Source organism: Mustela nigripes, chromosome 13 (assembly GCF_022355385.1).
Source record: "Mustela nigripes isolate SB6536 chromosome 13, MUSNIG.SB6536, whole genome shotgun sequence".
NCBI lineage: Eukaryota > Metazoa > Chordata > Mammalia > Carnivora > Mustelidae > Mustela > Mustela nigripes.
This window is the reverse complement of record NC_081569.1, coordinates 26,249,909-26,272,094: the sequence shown is the minus strand read 5'-3', so window position 1 is coordinate 26,272,094 and position 22,186 is coordinate 26,249,909. Positions and strand designations below refer to the sequence as shown.

At 40.5% G+C, this 22,186-nt stretch overlaps 1 protein-coding gene across 5 annotated transcripts in view; it reads left to right on the top strand.

Moving 5' to 3' along the window:
- The window catches only part of HERC2 (HECT and RLD domain containing E3 ubiquitin protein ligase 2), a 239,496-nt gene that overhangs the window by 114,385 nt on the left and 102,925 nt on the right, over positions 1 to 22,186 (top strand). For 4 of the 5 annotated variants that reach the window (XM_059371738.1, XM_059371740.1, XM_059371741.1 and 1 more), the window contains exons 26-44: positions 219 to 369; positions 2,515 to 2,729; positions 3,012 to 3,144; positions 3,242 to 3,369; positions 3,462 to 3,657; positions 6,199 to 6,332; positions 6,850 to 7,023; positions 7,102 to 7,238; positions 7,362 to 7,513; positions 8,253 to 8,444; positions 10,943 to 11,130; positions 12,266 to 12,458; positions 13,828 to 14,010; positions 16,432 to 16,613; positions 17,176 to 17,323; positions 17,402 to 17,598; positions 17,833 to 18,063; positions 19,179 to 19,317; positions 20,853 to 20,996. In XM_059371738.1, the coding sequence (XP_059227721.1) occupies positions 219 to 369; positions 2,515 to 2,729; positions 3,012 to 3,144; positions 3,242 to 3,369; positions 3,462 to 3,657; positions 6,199 to 6,332; positions 6,850 to 7,023; positions 7,102 to 7,238; positions 7,362 to 7,513; positions 8,253 to 8,444; positions 10,943 to 11,130; positions 12,266 to 12,458; positions 13,828 to 14,010; positions 16,432 to 16,613; positions 17,176 to 17,323; positions 17,402 to 17,598; positions 17,833 to 18,063; positions 19,179 to 19,317; positions 20,853 to 20,996 (3,217 nt within the window). The remainder of the gene's footprint in view (positions 1 to 218; positions 370 to 2,514; positions 2,730 to 3,011; positions 3,145 to 3,241; positions 3,370 to 3,461; positions 3,658 to 6,198; positions 6,333 to 6,849; positions 7,024 to 7,101; positions 7,239 to 7,361; positions 7,514 to 8,252; positions 8,445 to 10,942; positions 11,131 to 12,265; positions 12,459 to 13,827; positions 14,011 to 16,431; positions 16,614 to 17,175; positions 17,324 to 17,401; positions 17,599 to 17,832; positions 18,064 to 19,178; positions 19,318 to 20,852; positions 20,997 to 22,186) is intronic. The other variant, XM_059371739.1, reaches the window with a different exon arrangement.

Sequence of the window (22,186 nt, the reverse complement as noted above, 5' to 3'; positions counted from 1 at the left end):
GTCTGCTTTGTAAGGTGTACGTGGTTTATATCTTCTGTTATTTTGGCAGCAGCATGAGCTTACTGTAATAGCATGTAGAAAGAGGGTGTCTGGAGCACCTGCTTCTCTTCCTGATGGAACTTTGTCTTATTTAGCGATATAAGCTGAAGCTCTTTATGGTTTTATGTTTATATTTAACCCTATTTTCTCAGACTGATGATGAAATTTATCTTTCCAAGCCTGACCAAGAAGTTGTTACCATACCAGATCTGGGAAGTCTCTCTTCGCCTCTGATAGACACAGAGAGGAATCTGGGCCTGCTTCTCGGATTACATGCTTCCTATTTAGCTATGAGCACACCGCTGTCTCCAGTTGAGATTGAATGTGCCAGTAAGAAAAATTTTGCTTTCTGCTAACAGATTAGCAAGTTATTTTAGCTGAGACGTAAGTGCCATTTAGAATAGGAGATGAAGAATCAATGTAGTTGTTGGTGAGTAAAAATAAGGATAGTAAAACTAAGAGACTTAACCAATTAAATAGAAATAGATGTTAATGGTTTTCATTTGCTCTCATGACCCATGGCTGCAGAGGAAATTAACAGGTGCATAGGAAGATCAATCCTGTGCCTGCTCTTTTTTGTCTTCTGTGACAGATGGGCTCAACTTGGCTGTCATCTCCTTGTGACATGGATTGGCTCTTTCTATTGGGAATAGCATTCCGTTTGAGGACTGTGTTTTTACTAGACTCAAATCAAATATATATTAGGATTGCAACCTTTTTAATCACCGAAAGTTATAAAATTTCTCCATGTAAATGGATTAAAGTTGTCTTTATGTATTTGTAGATTTCTCTACCAACCATCCACCAAGCATCTATTGAATAAATACTTATGAATTACTTTGCTAGATGCTCAGTGTATTAGGCATGGAATTAAATACATCTCTGCCTTTAGGTGCTTTTTGTGTGATGATGAGCCAGACAGTATAATAATTCAGTACGCAGTGTGACAGAAGATAAAATAGAGACATTTGTAAGTGGTTCTGATGGGGAGGAAAGCCCCATCAGGGGTGGGTGGAGGAATCATGAAATTGGGAGTCTCACCAAACTGGATATGTGAACCTCCTGGGCAGAAACACATGTGTGTGAGGGGCATTGTTGAAAAAAATCAGGGCTTCCAGTTGCTTGTATATGTGCACTGTCAGGAGAGAAGGTTGGTGGGCAGGATGGACTTGGTACGTGGTCAGCCCAGCCATCTGGAGCAAGCCTTTGGTGTGCATGCTGGGCATTTTGCTGCCTATAGAGCCTCTAAGGGTGGAGAGGATGAGGGTTAGACCATCCTCTCCCTCAAAGACTTGTACTGTGGGAAAGATAGGCTTCTTGTAAATCAGCAAGGAGGGTGGGAAATGAGAAGAGTCAGAGTAGAGGAGAGCAGAAGGTGCTTTGGGCCCTTGTGGAGGGGGCCTAATCCACTCTAGGACAACAGAAGATACCTTTACAGCAGTGTCTTTGAGTTGGAGGGTGGGTAGGGTTCTAAATGTGGAGAACCAGGGACAGTCATGATCAGATTTGTGTTTTAGAATTAATGTGGCACTTTGGAGAATGTTCCTGAATGCTCTAACATCCAAATTTCCAGTAAAAGAATGTTGAGTATATCTAGACTTGATTGCTTGGGTTTTAGAGGATTATTTTGATAACACAAGTCACTGAAAAAACTTTGTAGCAATGTACAAACTGACTTTTCATTTTTTTGGTGAACCTTTACTCTAGTTATTATAGCAGTTAGAATGAGCATTCACATTTGCACTGAGGAATAGCATGTTCTTGAAGGTCTGGCCATGCCACACACAGGTTTCCTTTATAGTCCACTGGATCTCCAGCCTCCCAAGGATCTGTGTTTTACTAAGATCCTGTGTTATATGTCTAGTAGTTGCTCATTTTTGTTACTGGTTTAATGTTCTAGGGAAATTGGCCTGCCTTGACCATGTTTTTCTTTGTAGATCTCTTCTCCTGTGCTGTTTTTCTACCTGGATGTTCAGTGTTTCTGTCTTTATCTAGATTTCAGCTCAGTTGCCACTTCCATAGCACATCCTCTACTGACTTTTTGAATAGTGGAGGTCTTGATGCTATACCTACCGTAGTACTTTGTAGCAGTTATCCCAGTTCAAGTTGAATGATTACTTCTATAAATGTTGCCCAAATCGTGCTCTCCCTGTTAGAATGCAAAGCCCCAGTCTTCACATAGTATCTGTGGAATCTGTCAGCTCCATGCTTGACCACATATCTAAGTAAATGTTGTACTGAAACTATTACAATGAGTTCTGACACCATGCTTAAGATGTAGTAAAGAACAAGAAATGTTACCTGTTTTCCTGTAGGTATAGGAATTATAAGCAAGTTTCTGAAAATATCTTATATGTGACTCTTTAATATGAATGATACAAAATTTCTCCTTGTATATCAGCTATTCATTTATCTTTTATTTCAATATTTATTTCTGAATAGTTTCTTTTTAATGTTTTCATATGCATTTTCTAGAGTGGCTTCAGTCATCCATCTTCTCTGGAGGCCTGCAGACCAGCCAGATCCACTATAGCTACAATGAAGAGAAAGATGAGGACCATTGTAGCTCTCCTGGGGGCACTCCTGCCAGTAAGTCCCGACTTTGCTCCCACAGACGGGCTCTGGGTGACCATTCCCAGGCATTCCTGCAAGCTATTGCTGATAATAACATCCAGGATCACAATGTAAAGGTGAGTGAGACCTTCCTGCACTTAGTGTCCTTTGGTTTATCTTAAGACATTGATGTGTGAATGCCTTCATGTTCTTTGATTGGCTTAGCACAGACTCAATTTATTTACATATTATTTGTGGGGCAGGTTTTGAGGTAGGGAGGTTGGTTCAGTGCAATATGCCAGTGATGTTTTAGAAGGATTGCTGAATGCAAGTGCATCAGAAATTGTGGCATGTAGTTTGGAATTCATGATAGCATGTTAGTATGGCTCTGAAGTTACCTCCAGCTGTTTCTGTTACAGGACTTTCTGTGTCAGATAGAGAGGTATTGTAGGCAGTGCCACTTGACTACACCAATCACATTTCCTCCTGAGCATCCTGTGGAAGAGGTTGGCCGCTTACTGTTATGTTGCCTTTTAAAGCATGAAGATTTAGGTATGAAGCTTGATATTTTAGCTATATTGTGCATTTTTTGACTAACATGCAATATGCATTCATTCTTACCCTTGCCTTTTTAAAAATGTTTTTACAGGTCACGTGGCATTATCTTTAGTTCATGCAGGAACACTTGGTATTGAGCAAGTAAAGCATAGAACATTGCCTAAATCAGTAGTAGATGTTTGTAGAGTTGTCTACCAGGCAAAATGCTCACTCATTAAGGTAAGTATATTTTTATTTTCTTTCTTCTGTGCTTTGCAGACTGTTGGTAAAATATTTGTTGTTAAGTTGTTTTTTCATATTTAACATTGTAGACACATCAAGAGCAGGGTCGTTCTTACAAGGAAGTCTGTGCTCCAGTCATCGAACGTTTGAGATTCCTCTTTAATGAACTAAGACCTGCAGTTTGTAATGATCTCTCTATAATGTCCAAGTTTAAACTGTTAAGTTCTTTGCCCCGTTGGAGGAGGATAGCTCAGAAGATAATTCGAGAACGAAGGAAAAAGAGAGGTAAGAATGTAAAAAGTAGGAAAGTGCTGTCAAGGTGTGTGGTTTGCCCATATATAACTGAGTGTGTGATTTGAGTGATGCTCTTCACTGCTGGTCAGTACATGTGGATTTCCACAACTGTCATAATATTTGTTATGTGTATTTATGATTAAATATACAGATCCTGCTTATTTTTCCAAGACATCAGATAATGATGCAACTTTGAGGGTGTTATGATTTGGTACCTAGTAAGTTGTTATTGAAGAAGGTAAATACTGTAAGCTTTATTAAATTGATGGGGAAAAGGAAGTTGTTTTTTTTTTTAATCACTTGTCCTGGTAAATGAGATTTATGGAAACATTTAATTTTGTAGTTAATCTTGCCATTCTTGTTTTTTTTTAAGATTTTATTTATTTATTTGTCAGAGAGAGAGAGAGAGGAGCGAGAGTGAGCACAAGCAGACAGAGTGGTAGGCAGAGGGAGAAGCAGGCTCCCGGCTGAGCAAGGAGCCCGATGCGGGACTCGATCCCAGGACGCTGGGATCATGACCTGAGCCGAAGGTAGCTGCTTAACCAGCTGAGCCACCCAGGCGTCCCTAATCTTGCCATTCTTGTAAAGAAATTTTCTTCCTTTGGAAATATTGAGTATTCCGATATATGGGGAATTGTCTTAAAAATAGCTAGAAGAGTTACTAATATTTTCAGGAAGCAGCTAAACAGTTGCTGGGATCTGGAAAAGACTTTGTATTAAATAATTAGAATCTGAGTATAAGTACATAAAATACTTTGGAACTTGGTTAATTGTGATTATAAACATATCTACAGAAATATCTGATTGTATTCTTATGAATTATACTGATTTATTCACAGATCTGCTTATTAAATATTAGTTACTGAATTTTTTTAAATTACTGAGTTTTAGATGGATGTTATGAACAATGATGTCAGGAAAGATTAATTTGTGTTAGAAGCTATCCTGAATTGATTTTTTTTTTTTTCTGAATTGGTTGTTCTTGAGCAAACACTTAAGCCACAATAATTTGCCTAAATCCTAGAGATGCTCTTGGTCAGAAAATCATGGTAAGAATGCTTCTGAGATCCTCGCAGCAGAGGCACAGGCTGGGAGATGGCCATCTCAGCTTGAGGGGGAATGATGTTCTCCCAGCCATCATCTCCATGGATTCTGAGCCCACATTGTCACCTCTTAAAGTTTCTTGTTTTGGGTTTAAATATTTAGTTGTGTGAAGTTTGAAGCTTTTTTTTTTTAAGAAAATTAAATAACTTGTAAATGATCAGTATTACTGGTGCTGTGTTAAGGTCACCAAGAGCACCGTTAAATTTAATGATTCACTGGCTCCATAGGTCTCAGAAGAGCTGTTAAACTCAGAGTTACGGTTTATTGTTATGAAAGGATACAAGTTAGAATTAGTAAAAGGAAAGGTGCATTGAGGGACATCCAAAGGAAACTGGGCCTAAGCTTCCAGTGGAGCTGCACAGAGCCATGCTTAGTTCTGTTAGCAGTAAGAGACAACAGTGAAGGGCTGTCAGCCAGGGATGCTCACCTGCATGGATGCTCTCAGTTACTAAAGACTTCAGCCTTCACAGTGGAAACAGGTGAGAACCGTAAGTCCCATAGTTCACATAAACTGTCTGGTCACACTGGAAAATATGGCCCCAGATCTCAGGCATACAGAAACACTCTTATCAGGCAGAAAATGCCAAGGACTCAGAGCTCAGTTCACAGTTGCTGGCCAAGTGCTGAAGGAACAGTCTTTCTTGGGAATTTGTGGGGTATGGGCAACCCAGACCTGCTGTGTTAGTGTTTTACTGTCTAGGTGTATATTATTAATTATGTGCTTATTATATTATACGCTGAGAAGAAATAGACTAAAAATCTTGAAAGGGAGCAAAAATACGGAAGCAACAATACATATCACATTGCAAATTTAATAGAAATTTCCCTAATTAAAGATACTAACATAGTAAATAAAAGGCATCCACTTAATTCACTTACACAATGGTAAGAGATTCATTGCACTGGTCCAGAGTGAGCAAGCTATGGTCTGGGGCAAAAGTAGCCTGCTGCTTGCTGTCTACTGCCGTTGTCTACTGTCCACTGCTAAGACCAGTTTTGCATTTAAAAATTTTTTTTTTTAAAAAATCAAGAGAGTAATATGTTTGACACATGGAAATTATATGGAGTTTAAATTCCAGCATCCATAAATAAAGTTAGCTGCTTTTGATTCTGCAACAACAGAATTGAGTATTTTCAATAGACTGAATGGCCAGCAGAGTCTAAAATATAGGATCTGCCCCATCATAGCACTCTCACTGCCTTTCTGTTCATGATGTGAAGTGGCAAGAGTATTATTGAATGTCACGTGAAAATAATCATGATGGTTTTTAATTTTCATTGTTTGAGCATTTCACTTGACAGTGATATTTACATATTTGTTTGGGTAAAATATTCAAGTCCTTTGGCTTCATGCATATTTAATATATCTTAATTTAAAATTGTGTTTAAGTAAATGATTTTTATAATAAATGATGTTTTTAATCATAGTTCCAAAGAAGCCAGAATCTACTGATGATGAAGAGAAAATTGGAAATGAAGAGAGTGATTTAGAAGAAGCTTGCATTTTGCCTCACAGTCCTATAAATGTGGACAAAAGACCAATTACAATTAAATCACCTAAGGTGAAGTATTTTCTGTGATACTGAGGCTGGCTGAGTAGAAACAAAGAAACACTTTGTCCTTTTTTATCTGTTGGACAGAGAGTGTAGTGGGTTACTGAAAGTATGGGTGACATTCCAAGTCACACTTATGGTGTCCTGGTCAGATTGATAGCTGGAAAAGTGTTCGCTTTTTTGTTTAGTGGTACATTGTATCATTACTCATTTACCATTCATTTGCTGAATGTGTACTTTGCTCCAGAAACTGTCCTGGTGTGTTAGGCTATTAACATGGTTGATAATTTAACTTTGGATGCCATGTTTGTCTGTTCCAAGGTACATAATTATAGAGACTATAAATTCATTTATAAGCTTACTTATGGCATAGTTATTTTTGCCATTTGATTACTTATTAAACATAAATTATTTTACCAATTTCAACCTATTTGCATTTATTTATATTTTATTTGAATAAATGTTTTAAAGCACATACTAATATCAGTAAGGTAAGCTAATGGTGAAAATGGTTTTCCTTTGTCAGGATAAATGGCAGCCACTGTTGAGTACAGTTACAGGTGTTCACAAATACAAATGGTTGAAGCAGAATGTTCAGGGTCTTTATCCACAGTCTGCACTCCTCAGTACAATTACAGAATTTGCCCTTAAGGAAGAGCCAGTGGATGTGGAAAAAATGAGAAAGTGCCTATTAAAACAGGTAAAATTTGCTAAGAACATTCTTCTCTGCATAGGATAATATACACAACACTTAACTGTATGCATTCATGTTTTACAGTTGGAGAGAGCAGAGGTTCGTCTGGAGGGGATAGATACAATTTTAAAACTGGCAACCAAAAATTTCTTACTTCCATCTGTACAGTATGCTATGTTCTGTGGATGGCAAAGACTTATTCCTGAGGGGATTGATATAGGGTAAAAACTTCATAACATTTGTTTCTTAATTAAGGGAAACTGTGGCAACAAAGCCTTATTCTACTGAAGTTAAAATTAAATCTGGCAGTATTCTAAGTAATATTCTTTATCTTTGTTTGAAAGGGAACCCCTTACAGATTGTTTAAAGGATGTTGATTTAATCCCACCTTTTAATCGGATGCTACTGGAAGTAACTTTTGGCAAGCTGTATGCTTGGGCTGTTCAGAATATTCGAAATGTTTTGATGGATGCAAATGCCAAATTTAAGGAGCTTGGTGAGTTGAAAAAGAAATCTGATGCTTAAAAGGCTGTTTTAAGGTTGCTATTGAAGTAATGTCAGTGATCACATTAGCATTATTTTATAGTTTGACTCTTAATTATATATTGTAGAAACTTGCAGATGCTGATTTTTGCCCTTTGAGAAGACTTTAACAACTTTGTACATTAGAAGAATAATCTTAATTTTTTTTTTCAAATTCAATTTAGCTATATAGTGTATTTGTTACAGGGTACATTTGAATAATTAAGCTGCCTTGAGCTTTCTCAAATTTTAAGCAAAACTTTCAAAATTCAGCAGAAGACACAATTTTGTAGTATTGTAATATTAAGCTTTTACATTCTAACATTTTCATGTGTATCATTGATACCATATGCCCTAAAGTGTATATCCTGTATTAATACTTAATTTCTTGGATAATGTAAGTACCTGCAGAGAAATGCTAGGATTGGTCTTGTGGAAGAGAAGTGAAATATGACTCCTATATTTGAAATGAAATGAATAAGCCACCAGAGACTTTTAGAGGAGCAGGTGGTAAGTTTTACAGACAACTGAAAATGGCTATATGTGGATTGATGGTGGTAGGATTATTACAGAGTAACGCACAGCTGCCTGATGTCCATACACTTTGGAAACCCACTGAAAAACAGAAATTTTTAAAAATTGCTACTGCTTTTAGCATCATGTGTGCTTCTATTTTCACACAAGAAATTTATGTGGGTGCCAATGCTTTTTAGGTATCCAGCCTGTCCCCCTACAAACCATTACCAATGAGAATCCATCAGGACCAAGCCTGGGGACGACCCCACAAGCTCGCTTTCTTTTAGTTATGCTCAGTATGCTCACCCTGCAGCATGGTGCAAACAACCTGAACCTCCTGCTGAATTCTGGCACACTCGCCCTCACACAGACAGCACTTCGGCTTATTGGTATGTTGGCACTGCCTTAAGTCATTTATGAAAATGTCAGGATTTTTCCTTCATGTCTTTCTTTCTCTTTATAAACCTTTTTTTAAAATTGTAAAATAAAAATAACATAAAATTTACCCTTTTAACAACTTTATCATTCAGTAGCATTAAGCACATCCAGAATGTTGTACAAACATTACTACTATCTAGTTCCATAACTTTTTTGTCACCCAAAATGGAAAGCCATACCTCTTTAGTGGTGATTCCTGACTTCCCACTCCCCCAGCTTTTGGCAACAACAAATCTGCTTTTTATCTCTATAGATTTTCCTATTCTGGGTATTTCATATAAATGAAATACAATTTTTAGCTTTTTGTATATTGATTTTCCTTGATCAGGGTTATTTTTCTTTCACAGAAGAAATTATAAGCACATAATATTTTATATTAATTTTATGTATGTATCCAGATATAAGAGCCACAAAATATAAAACCACTTGGAAAAAAGGCCTCCTTTTTTCTTATTATGAATGTATTCAAGCCCTTTTCAGTAAATTTGGCATTTGCAGGGTTAACATTATAGCTGCCAGGGGAGAACCTACCTGGAATGCAACCCCTGTCCTTCTTAGGGCCTCACTGAGGTACCCACTGGGTGGGCTGAAGAAAGAATATTTTTTGCCCCAGTAAAACTAGGAAAAATCTTTACTTTATCTAAAGCCTTGTTCCAGCCCTCAGAATTGAATAACATTTTTCCTCTGTTTTGGAGGAAGGAGGATCATGAACTTTGTACATTTTTTTTTTAATTTTTTAATTTTTTTAAAGATTTTATTTATTTATTTGACAGACAGATCACAAGTAGGCAGAGAGGCAGGCAGAGAGAGAGAGAGGAGGAAGCAGGCTCCCCGCTGAGCAGAGAGCCCCACGCGGGGCTCGATCCCAGGACCCTGAGACCATGACCTGAGCCGAAAGCAGAGGCTTTAACCCACTGAGCCACCCAGGCGCCCCGAACTTTGTACATTTTTGACCCACCAAGCCCACCTTTGGGAATATTTGGGCACCTTTTCCTCCCCCTTGTAAGAACAAAGACTGAAGGAGTTACTTGGGCTGTGTTGCCCACACCCGCCCTCCCCGCCCCAACCAACATTAGCCAGTAAGGCCAAAAGCAGCCAAGGGAATTCAGCATGCTGACTCCTATGGTTAAATTTTACTATTTTAAAATCTGTTCCTAAATTTTTCTTCTTGTAGCTGATAGCTCAACTTCTGTTTTATACTATAGGTGATTTCATAGCAGTTAGGGACCAAATATTCATCATGCTCTACCCCCTTCATTCTTCCTTTTACCAAACAGCCCTTTTGCAGTATTTCAGCAAGTTAGGGTTGTTCTAAAGTATCCCCACTGCTGCCATCTCTGTGCCAGGGTCCCTAACACCACTCCCAGATTCAATGATTTGTGAGGAGACCTCACTGGACTTAGTGTATAGTCATACTGAGGGCTAAGATTTACTACAGTACAAGACTAGAAATTCTAGCAAAATCAGTGAAGGGAAGGGCACGTGGGAGAAATCTGGGAGAAACTGACACAAGTCCTTTCCTAGTAGAATCACACAGGATAAACTTCATTCCCTCGGCAAAGAGTTGTGAATACATATACGAAATGTCTGCCTAGAAAGTTCAGAGTTTGTACTGGGGCATGGAACATAATGCAAGTCCTAGATTCCCAGAAGGAAGCAGGTTTTAGCAGAGACCACGTTGTGCCAACAGTTCAGGCACAGTGGGGTCTCTTACCAGTTAGGGAAGGGTGGGAGTCCTCCTGAACTCCAGGTTACCAGATCCCCGCAGAGGGCTGCTTTGCAAGCAGCCCTTCCTAAGGATAGCAGTATCAGGCCTGCTGGTCTTAGCTCTTTTATGCATGGTACCATAATTAAAGTTAGTTAGTTTCTCATTGTTAGATATTTAGATGGTTATCTTTTGTTTTTTCTATTCTAATAAAAATATGTGATGAGAGTTTTTCTAACTTAATTATTTTGCTTTTTTGGGGGAGGGGCATAATTCCTAGTAACGTAAATGTCTCTGTTGCTCGTTTTATATCTTTTTTTTTTTTTAAGATTTATTTATTTATTTGACAGAGAGAGATTACAAGTAGGCAGAGAGGCAGGCAGAGAGAGAGAGGAGGAAGCAGGCTCCCTGCTGAGCAGAGAGCCCGATGCGGGACTCGATCCCAGGACCCTGAGATCGTGACCTGAGCTGAAGGCAGCAGCTTAACCCACTGAGCCACCCAGGCACCCTCGTTTTATATCTTTTATATGTTCTGATACATATTTATATACTTGGTTCTTTTACCATTTTAAATTCTCATCAATAGATCTTTCATGGTATTTATTGTATTGATAAAATAATACAATATACACTATAGATTCTTAAAAATTATCTTCAGTACTTACTAAGTTTTGAAAAAGTTTATTAAGATTAGGAAGTTGTAACTACTTACTATCTCACCTGCTGTGTTTGATGTTCTGATAGGTCCTAGTTGTGATAATGTTGAAGAGGATATGAATGCTTCTGCCCGAGGGGCTTCTGCTACAGTTTTGGAAGAGACAAGGAAGGAAACGGCTCCTGTGCAGCTTCCAGTTTCAGGGCCAGAACTGGCTGCCATGATGAAGATTGGAACCAGGGTCATGAGAGGTGTTGATTGGAAATGGGGTGATCAGGTACTCAGATTTGATTTTAAACACATTAGCGACACCTTAGTCACTGCCCTTACTTGCATGCTATTAGTGCATGGGAATTGGAACGAATAACTACCTTAACTTAGGGCCAATGCAATTGACAGATGACGTAGTTGGTGATGTAGTTAGTTCGTGGGCAGGTAAATGGAGTCAAAACAGTGGCTGTAGGGGCACTTCAAGTAGAATCAGGTCTTCAAAGGGTAACGGCTGTTTTCAGAAAACTCCTTGGCATGGGCTCAATTTGAGGGGCAGCCCAGAGTAGGAGCACGAGTAAGTAGGAGAGAGCAAACCGCATTTTAGTAACAGTGCTGAAAGCTTTGAGGCAGAAAAACCCAGGTGCTGCCTCTGGGAGCTGATATGGCCATGTGTTCATTAAGTGCCCCAACCTTGCAGTTTTAGGTGTACCAGTTAGTCAGTGGCCATTTCTATTTCTCCTTGTAGCACATCACTTCCAAGCTTCTGTCAAGTCTCATGGGGTAGAGATTGTGGGGACTGGTATCTGTGTCATTACCATAGTTACTAATGAAGGACAGTGCTCACCTCCATTTCTAGGTTTTCTCAACCTCATTTTTAAAGCATGGGCCTCATAAGAATTATCTCAGAAGTGTCCTGGAACAGGTAGCAGCATCCTAAAAACAGCTTTCACTCATAGTGTCCTGGAATAATGTAATAGCATCCTAAAAGCAGCTTTCACTCATGGAAATGAAAGACAAGGTTCCATTTTAGGTTCCAGAGAGAAGACTGAATAAGAGGAATTGAGGAGATGCAGGTGTTTGTTTCAAGTTTCTGGTCTTTTGAAGCCCTGTGGGGGGATTGAAGAAACCAAGGAACAGGGCACCAGGACTAGACTGGAAAGCCTCATCTCTGCATTGGCTTAGGGAGGATGCTAATTGAGAAGTTGCTTTTCCCACTTAACTTTTTGGTAAAAGAGCATGAGCAAGTTATGTCCTGATGTTTGATTTGAGGTAATGTGCGAGCTGTGCATGGTGCAGGTGGGTTTGGAGCAGTCTGTGGGCATAAAGCCTGTGAACAGTAACATGGCAGTCCTTACAGGCTCTGTCTGTGTGACAGAATAGGCATATGCTTTCTTAACTAATCTTTGTTTTGGCTTCCTCAGGATGGACCTCCTCCTGGTCTTGGCCGTGTGATTGGTGAGCTGGGAGAGGACGGATGGATCAGGGTCCAGTGGGACACAGGCAGCACCAACTCCTACAGGATGGGGAAGGAGGGGAAGTATGACCTCAAATTGGCAGAGCTGCCGACCTCCACACAGCCCTCTGCAGAGGACTCGGACACAGAGGATGACTCTGGTCAGTGCCTTGGGGCTATTTAGTCTGGGGCAACCTGGCAAGCTGTGTGCTGATGGCAGTTGGCCATCTTTTTCATTTGGGAAAGAGAACAGTGTTAGGACTCAGCTCTGGACTGTGGTCTGTAGTTTTGGACTGTGGTCTGTAGTTTTGGACTTGACCCTGAAGGTTCAGTTTAAATAAGCCCCAGGTGATTCTGATGCAGGGGTTAAAAGCATGGATCTGGTAACTGGCAGCCTGGCTGAATTGACTCTCCTTCTCCCTTTGGGGACAGTGCAGTAGGGTTTGGCAGTGTAGGGCTGGCTATGTCTTCACATCTGGTGGACCTTCTTGGTTGGCTCTGAATCTGTGTGTGAGGTAGTGAGCCAGTACCTGGTGGACTAGGAATAATGTGGACTTAGTCATTATTGTATTGCCTTAAAGAAGCTAGAGGTGAGAATTTGGAGTGAACCCAGAAAGTGAAATCCTATCTAAGGAGATCTAGGCTTATGGGAGGAAGACTTCATGACATTTTTAGATGTGTCCAACAAACATTGGGATGTATGAATGAAACTTCCCACAGCTGGTCTCGGTGAGATTGTCCAGGAGGCCAGGGCTGATTCTCAGGGCTCAGGTGCTGGCTGTATGCACTGCATGATCCGGCTCTGGAAGTCATTTGTATGGTCAGGGGAAGAAACCTGAGAGGCTGAGCTCAGTAGAGAATGGGTGGTGTGGAGAGTAGAAAAGACTATGTTTCATCCATGTCACTTGTGGGGGTCCAGGCCCCCTCAGATGTGAACAGGTGATGCCTGCTTTTTGGGGCTGTTGGAGTACCATATGTGAAACCTGGAGTCACATGTAGATAGTCAGGGCTGGTTTTGCTTTCACTCAGGGAAATCAGGGCCTGAGCAGAGCTGGCTAAGTGAAAGAACTGTCGCTTTACTATCATGTGCCTCCTTGTCAGAAAGTCAGTGCCTTGGACACATGAGCCTCTGGTTCCTCTCCATGGCTCAGGCACTTCCATCTTCATCCAGGGCATAGCTAGCTTGATAGCAAGCAGCTCTTGACATTTGATAAGTTGTCTTTCTAAAAGAGTAAATCCTGGAGATTGTTATAGTGCTTCTGAGCTATGTGCAGAGATTGTTTCAAAAAAGTAAAGTCTAATTTAGAAGACTTATTTTCTTTGAGGAAGGTGGGGACAGAGATGATTGGGGTGTTTAGTGTATTCTGAATGCCATCTTTTCCTATAAAGAGCCATTTTCCTTTCCATAGTAAAAATTATGATATGAAATTCCTTAGAAGACTGGGTTATTAAAATCCTTTAAATTACATGCAGGGACATTTTCCAGTTCTATTTGGGAGCGTAGGTTCTTATTTTGATTCTTTATTCCAGAAGCTGAACAAATTGAAAGGAACATTCATCCCACTGCAATGATGCTTACCAGTACTGTTAATTTATTGCAAACTCTTTGTCTCTCTGCTGGAGTCCACGCTGAAATCATGCAGAGTGAAGCCACCAAGACCCTGTGTGGACTGCTGCGAATGTTAGTGGAAAGTGGAACGACGGACAAGACATGTATGCAATGAATAGTTGTGGGCCTACAGAGTACTGGGGCTATGAATTTGGTGTGTGTGCATATGTGTATGTGAGTGTGTGCATATGGGTGAGTGTGCATGTGTACTAGTGTCCTAGAGCTGCCATAACAACTTACTGCACATTTGGTTGGTTTACTTGGGCTACCACATGAAAGTACTATACACCTGGGTGGCCTAAAATTTTTTCTCCCTGTTCTGGAGGCTAGCAGTTCAAGATCAAGGTGTCAGCAGGGCTGGTTCCTCCTGAGAGCTCTGAGGGAAGGATCTGTTCCAGGCCTCTAGCCTAAGTTCTGGTAGTTTGCTGGCAATCTTTGGCATTCCTTTGCTGTAGATTGTTGCCATCATCTTCACCTGTGTATGTGTCTGTCTCCAAATCTCATATTTTTAAAATTTTTTTAAATTTATTTTCAGCATAACAGTATTCATTATTTTTTCACCACACCCAGTACTCCATGCAATCCGTGCCTTCTATAATACCCACCACCTGGTACCCCAACCTCCCACCTCCCTTCACTTCAAACCCCTCAGATTGTTTTTCAGAGTCCATAGTCTGTCATGGTTCACCTCCCCTTCCAATTTCCCCCAACTCCCTTCTCTCTAACTCCCCATGTCCTCCATGCTATTTGTTATGCTCCACAAATAAGTGAAACCATATGATAATTGACTCTCTCTGCTTGACTTATTTCACTCAGCATAATCTCTTCCAGTCCCTCCATGTTGCTACAAAAGTTGGGTATTCATCCTTTCTGATGGAGGCATAATACTCTATAGTGTATATGGACAGCAATGGCCACGGTCGCCAAACTGTGGAAAGAATCAAGATGCCCTTCAACAGACGAATGGATAAGGAAGATGTGGTCCAAATCTCATATTTTTAAAGGACACTAGTCATATTTGGATTAGGGACCCACCCTAATCTAGTTTAACTTCTTCTAAACGAATTACATCTTCCATGGCCCCATTTCCAAATAAGTCATATTCTGAGATATTAGGGTTAACTGTTTTAGGGAGGGGGAGAAAATAGTTCAGCCCATAACAGAGTTATGGAGCCTCACATTTTTGGAGACCAGAAGTCCAAAATCAAGGTTTTTGCAGGGCTCAGTTCCCTGCAGAGCCTTCAGGTGAGGATCCTTTCTTGTCTCTTCCCAGCTTCTGGTAGCTCCAGGCAGTATTGGCTTGAGGCCACAGCACTCCAGGCTCTGCCTTATTTTCACACAAAGGAGTTCCCTGTGTCTCTTTGTGTCCTTTTCTGCCTTTTATAAAGACTTTCATTGGATTTAAGGTCCACCGTGAATCATCTGAATCCTTACTTTAAGTATATATGTAGAGAACTTATTTACAAATAAGGTCACATTCTGAGGTTTTGGGTGAACATGGAATTCTGGGGGATAGAGTTCAACCCACTGAAATATTTGTATGTGAGTGTGAAGAGAATGAGTTGATGAAGTGGGAGGAGTGAATGCATGTGTAAATGTGAGAGTGCTTGAAGGTATGTGAGTCTGGGTGTGAGTGTGTGAGAGTTTGTCTCTGAGACTGAGTATTTGAGTGGCTACAGGTGTAAGTGTGAAGTGGATGACTAATTATGGGTATGTTTGTTTATGAGTAGTTATGAGTGATTATATGTGAGTGATTCAGTGGTTACGAGAATGAGCATGTATAATTGTGGTTAAGAGTGTGACTGTGTGAAAGTCGATGTGTGTGTGAGTGTGTGTGTGTGATTGAGTGCAGGCATTAACATGTGTCTGAAGGCAGTGCTCCTGGGAGCCTAGAGAGCAGGAGAGCCTAGAGAGCCTAGAGAGCAGGTGGGCCTCTGCCAGGAAAGAGTGGAAGCTTGGAGTGCCCATTGAGAGGAGACCTGGAAGCCAGGAGGAGCAGAGACGGTCAGTTGCATCAGTCAAACTAGATAAACCTCACTAAAGCCTGCTAGTCTTGTTCTATTAATGCAGACTTCTTAAACTTGGATTGGAGATTTGTGGTGCAGATTAAATGTAAACAAGATGATGGGAGATATTTAAAACACATGAAGTTATAAAAAATATACAAGATACACTCTTACTTGTAAGTAAGAGTATAACTGGTACGCTCTTACTTGCTGGTAACTGCTATTTGAATAGTGAGTCATTTTCTTACTGTCTAGAAATAAAAAGTACTTGAAACTTCTTGACTGGTTTGAGTTACTCATATACTTTAAAGGCATTAAGAGTGTTGTAAAGTGTAGTGTTCCTTGAGCTAACTGCAGGGTCTTCTCCCATTGCTCTTACTTTGAATGAGTGAAATTTTAATATATTTGTGAAGTAAGTTATTTTTGAAAATAACATGTTAAGTAAATTAAAAGTGTAGATTGTACTGAGTATTTATTTCTAGAAATTTGGTGCCAAGCTAGTTTGTTTCACTCTGGCAGCTTCCCCAAACAGGCTGGTGTGCCGGGAACAGCACCGGAGCTGGTGCACGCTGGGCTTTGTACGGAGCATTGCGCTTACACCACACATGTGTGCTGCCCTCAGCTCCCCACAGTGGATTGCTCTGCTTATGAAGGTCGTGGAGGGACATGCACCTTTCACTGCTGCCTCACTGCAGCGGCAGGTAATTATGCGGCTGGGCTGATCCTGCTCAGTGTGTTTTGGGACTGCATGACCCTCTTAAGAGGTGGCATCAAGATACTGATGCTCCTAGTCATGATTAGGTGCCAGTACTCAATAATGATAATGAGTGCAGAAAAGAGCTGGAACCAACCCAAAGTAGATTTTTTAGTGCAAGGGGCTCAAGTTTTTTATTATTTTAAATTGATTAAGTTGCTAAACTAGTTGACTTGCTTTTCTTTGAAGTGATAAATCCTGCCAGCTGCTCTTAAGTGCCTCATAGGAGTTTGTAGTATAACTGTCTTTAGAAGAATTAAGCTGAAAAGAATTACTTTTTAATTAAATAGATATCTGCATCTGTAATGTACCTTTTAAAAAAACCCTGGTAATCTCTATCTTTTATCAACTTAATTACCTGGTTGGAAAATAATGAGTATCTGAATTTTCACATAATTAATTGCATTATAGGAACAAAAAAAAAGTAAGTAAAAATCTTATTTCTTAATCTAAAATCACAGATAGTGGTTTTCTTTAATGTATGCCATTTTAAATTGTCTTTTTATCAGATCTTAGCTGTGCACTTACTGCAAGCAGTGCTTCCATCATGGGACAAGACTGAAAGGGCAAGGGATATGAAATGCCTTGTGGAAAAGCTATTTGGTTTCCTGGGCAGCTTGCTTACCACCTGTTCTTCAGATATCCCATTCCTCAGAGGTGGGCAGCTTTCCTCATTTCTGTCCTCGTTAAGTGAGCAGGGCACCATGTAGCTCCTTTCTCATCTGTCTGTTTCAGAATCTACTCTGAGGCGGCGGAGGGCAAGGCCACAGGCTTCTCTGACTGCCACCCATAGCAGCACCCTGGCAGAAGAGGTGGTGGCGCTGCTCCGCACGCTGCACTCCCTGGGTCAGTGGAATGGACTCATAAACAAGTATATCAACTCACAGCTCCACTCTGTCACCCACAGCTGCACAGGAAAGCCATCAGAGGGGGTGGGTGCCGTGTTTTCAGATCTGATCATTTCTTTCTGTAAAATGTTGATTTAAACTTTAAATTATCTTTTTAAGTGACAAGTATTTTATTTAAAGATATTTTAAAATATATTTTTACTGGAAATAACTATTGAAGAAACTAATATAAAAATGAACTTGGCTTAGCTGTAAATGTTTAAGAAATAGGCAGCATTCTGGGCTCTCTTCTTCAAGCTGGCTATTTGTCTGTATTAGGCCCTGTTAGAGGACTACTTTCCTGACTCTGAAAACCCCGAGGTAGGGGGCCTCATGGCAGTCCTGGCTGTGATCGGAGGCATTGATGGTCGCCTGCGCCTAGGGGGACAAGTCATGCACGATGAGTTCGGAGAAGGCACTGTGACTCGCATCACTCCGAAGGGCAGAATCACTGTACAGTTCTCAGACATGCGGATGTGTCGTGTTTGCCCATTGAATCAGCTGAAACCAGTAGGTGAACTTGCGTTCAGTTACTTGGTAATAAGGCAGAGGAGTTTTTGGGTTTTTTAAGATTTTATGTATTTATTTATTTGAGAGAGAGAGAGAGAGAGAACGAGAGAGTGAAGAGAACATGAAAAGGGGAAGGGTCAGGGGGAGAAGCAGACTCCCTGCCAAGCAGGGAGCCCGATGCGGGGCTCAGTCCCAGGACTCCAGGATCATGACCTGAGCCGAAGGCAGTTGCCCAACCAGCTGAGCCACCCAGGCATCCAAGGCAGAGGAATTTTAAACTAGAACTGGGTTCTAACATTAGTGCTAGAATAAACTTGATTTTCATAGTTTGTGTCTGCCATCTAGGAAGTTATGCAACCCAAGGAAAGCCATCTGTCTACTCTCATTTGCTTTATGCTACTGTGATAAATAGGGTCTGTCTCATGCTGTTACATGGATTAGTAGTTCATGTCTTATTTTAGCCACAGAAGACATAAAAGGACATTAGCAATGTAGAAGATACTTGTAACTATGTTAGTTTTGATTATCTTAAAATGCAAATTTTGAAGTTTATTTTTTATCGAACAACTCAACTTTTAAAAAAACCTAAAGATGATTCTTTAAAAAATGACCTTTCTTCATGTAGAAAGTGCTTATTAATTGTGTTGAGTGACATAGCTTATGTAGCAACTACTTAAATCTGTGAGTTAATCTTAAATCTGTGAGTTAGGGTTTTGTAGGGAAAGTGAATGACTTATATTCAATGTGATCTAAGTGTAGTCATGCTATCTGCCTATAAAATACTGTTTCTGATTATTACAGAAATGAAGATATGCATGTTGTAGAAAATTTGAAATGGGTAGAAAATGCCTAAGAATATAATCAGGGCTACTGTGACATAATTATTGTTGATAAATTGTTAAAGAAAAAATCAATTTAAGTTATGTTTACTATACATACAAATCTCTATTTTGCCTTTAATGTCATCTTTTTAAAATGATTATTCTCAGATAGAGGAAGACTTGTGCATATATGTGGTAATTTCAGAATTAAGATTCATGGTTATGATAATTTTCAGAACATTTCATTTGCTCATTTTTGGACAGACTTTGAAGATTTCTGTGTTCTTGCTTTAGCTCCCTGCTGTGGCATTCAGTGTCACCAACCTGCCCTTCACAGAGCCGATGCTGTCTGTCTGGGCTCAATTAGTAAACCTTGCTGGAAGCAAACTGGAAAAGCATAAAGTGAAGAAATCACCTAAGCAGGGTTTTGCAGGTCAGTACATGGTGCTTCTTGATGGAATAGCTAGTCTTAACTGGCATTGCTAGGACAATGTTTGGCATTTTGTCAGAGCAAGTTCCTGCCACTGCCAAAGTCTTTGGGTTCCAGTGGATTGACCATTTGTTAAGTTACAGTGGGCGTGAACCCTTGAATGTGGTGATAAGAGTGTGTAATATAAAGAATGACAGAACGGTGGGAGTGGCCCCGAAGAGTCCCAGGCTTCTCTCCAAGCCTATTTTCCAGTGCCAGCATTGATTCTGAACAAGCTTTTTGAAGAGGAATCTGTGTTCTCTCTTCCTCCTTGTTAGTCGCCCCCAGCCATGGCCCTTTGGCTCAATGGCCCTTTTGGAGCTTTGTTCTTGGCCTTATCACCCCCAGACCCAGTAACACCTGCATGTTTGGACCCGCCTTGCTTCATATCTCTGGATGCTGGGCTAAGACCAAGGTCACCTGTGCTTAAAGCCTTCTTTCCTTTGGTCTGGAATAGTGCTCCTTTAATTCTCCTTACACTGCTCCTTGCATGACCTTTAAGAGTTCTTCTCCTTGACTATTCTTTGCACATTGGAAATTCTTTCGGTTTTCTCCATAAATTCTGGCTCATTGTGCCCACTTTTATTGAGTTTTCCCACCCATTTCTTCCTATTTTGGTTGCTGCTGCAGCATTTATGATGACCACCTTTAACTCTCGATATCCAGCTCACATCTCTGGCTGAAGGGCCATGTGCATGTACACCACAACATGTTCAGAATTCCACTAAACTTGTCCTTTGGTCCCCATTTCCCATCACAGTGAATAAACCTGCCTGCAGGCAATCAGACTTGATGCCTGAAAGGCACCTTTGCTCTTCCATCCTCTTCCATCCCACATTGCTTATGCTGCCTTCCATGGCTTCCAACCTGTCCTGCCTTGAAACATTGTTACCAGCACTGTAGTCCAGCTCTTCTTTTGGTGGGCCTGCCTCTTTATGGCAGCTATCTTAGTTTCCTCCTCAGTCTGCTCTCAGGCACCACTGCAGTCATTTGTTTAGAGAGGACTCCAGGGAGTGAAATGATCTTGTTGAGTTAGAGAACTGTATGTTGTGAGTATCCGACAAAACCATCTTGGAGAAGTCTTGGCAACAAAAACTATTTTGTTTGTGACATAGGTATCTGGTTGAAATTTCAGCAATGTGGGGGAACAGTTGATTATGCTAATAATAATTAACATGGATCTAACTGTGTTAAACCATTTAATTCTCACCCCAACCCATCAAAGTAGCTGCATGGGGAGCAAGAAAAGGGGAAGACCTGGGGAAGGTAGAGGATGCTTATCCAGAAGCACTAGTCATAACACAGGGAAAGATAAGTACTTCATTACTAACAGTATTAGGCATAGCAGGCTAATGGCCACAGGGCAGGGCATTAGTTATGTCACTTTGCAGCCATGGTATCATGGTGGAAGGAGCGGAACACCTTCCCCAAGGCCATACAGCTGGTTAGAAGAGCCCAAGCAAGGTGTGACATTCCTGTTGAGTCCTTTTCTCCTACAGGACAAGTAGACCTGGATCTGCTGAGGGGCCAGCAGTTAAAACTGTACATCTTGAAGGCGGGCCGTGCACTGCTTTCCCACCAGGACCAGCTCAGGCAGATCTTGTCTCAGCCAGCTGTTCAGGAGGTCACAGCTGCTCATTCAGGTATCTTTTAAAGGAAGCTCTTTTAGATCTGTAAGGAAGGTGCATAGTCCCATAGAAAACAGGCAAAAAACGTGAATAACTAGTCCATAAAAGTGGAAACAGAGATGACTTCTAAATATATGAGAGAGATGTGCAGCCTGGCCAATAATTGATGAAGTGCAAATAACAGTGTCATTGTCTAATAAGACAAAAGATTGAGGGAATCTGCTAGGAAGGGAGGAAAAACAGTGTTCTGTTTTCTTATTTAAAGTGTGGCTCAGGAACCAGCAGCACTGATGGCACAGAAGACCATCTTAGACACACAGACTCTTAGGCTGCACCCCAGACCTAAGAAATCAGAGTTTGCCTTTTAATAAGGGCCTCAGGGGGTTTATACACATACAAAATAGTATAGCTTTAACACATTGCTAGTGGGAATTTAAGTGGTTACAATCATCTAATGGGCATTTGAGGAAATGTTACCCTTTAAAATGCATACACACACATACACAGACATAATAGCTATACCTGTATCTCTCAGCTGGACCTGTGAGTCATCTTATGGGAATTTATCACATGAAAAGGCATGAAGGTATGTGTTTACAGATGCTCATTATGGCTTCTTTGTTGGTATTGTTTTTAGGTTGAAAACTGGAGACACCTAAACATGCATTATTGGGTGGTGTATCCATACGGTGGAATACCATGGCATCATTCACAATGATGATACATACATATGTTCGTTGCCATGGAAACGTGACAATGATAAATAAAAAAGGACATTGCTATATATATTTCTTTGTAGATATGCCGTAGATTCATCTTACTATGTAGATATGCTGTAGATTCAGCTTACTAGGTAGTGACAGTAGAATTCAGCTGACTTTATTTGCTTTGTACTTTCCTTTATTACTTCAGTTTTCTAGAATAACCTTATATCACCTTGAATTAAAAAAAAAACCCAAAGTTATGAAATATTTTTTTGATCATCTACTATTAAAAGATGTGTGCTAAAGTATTATGGGGAACAGGATAGTCTTTATTTGTGATCCCAAACTCTCCGGGGTCAGAGTGAAAAGAGAAAATGAATGCAAATGGTTCTGTGAAGGGTATGATGCCAGTGCTCTGTGAAATGTGTAATTGCAGTTCCACAAGTGTCTTAGGGACATTGGTGCCTGAGGGCTGGGGAGGGCAGCTTCTGATGGGGAATG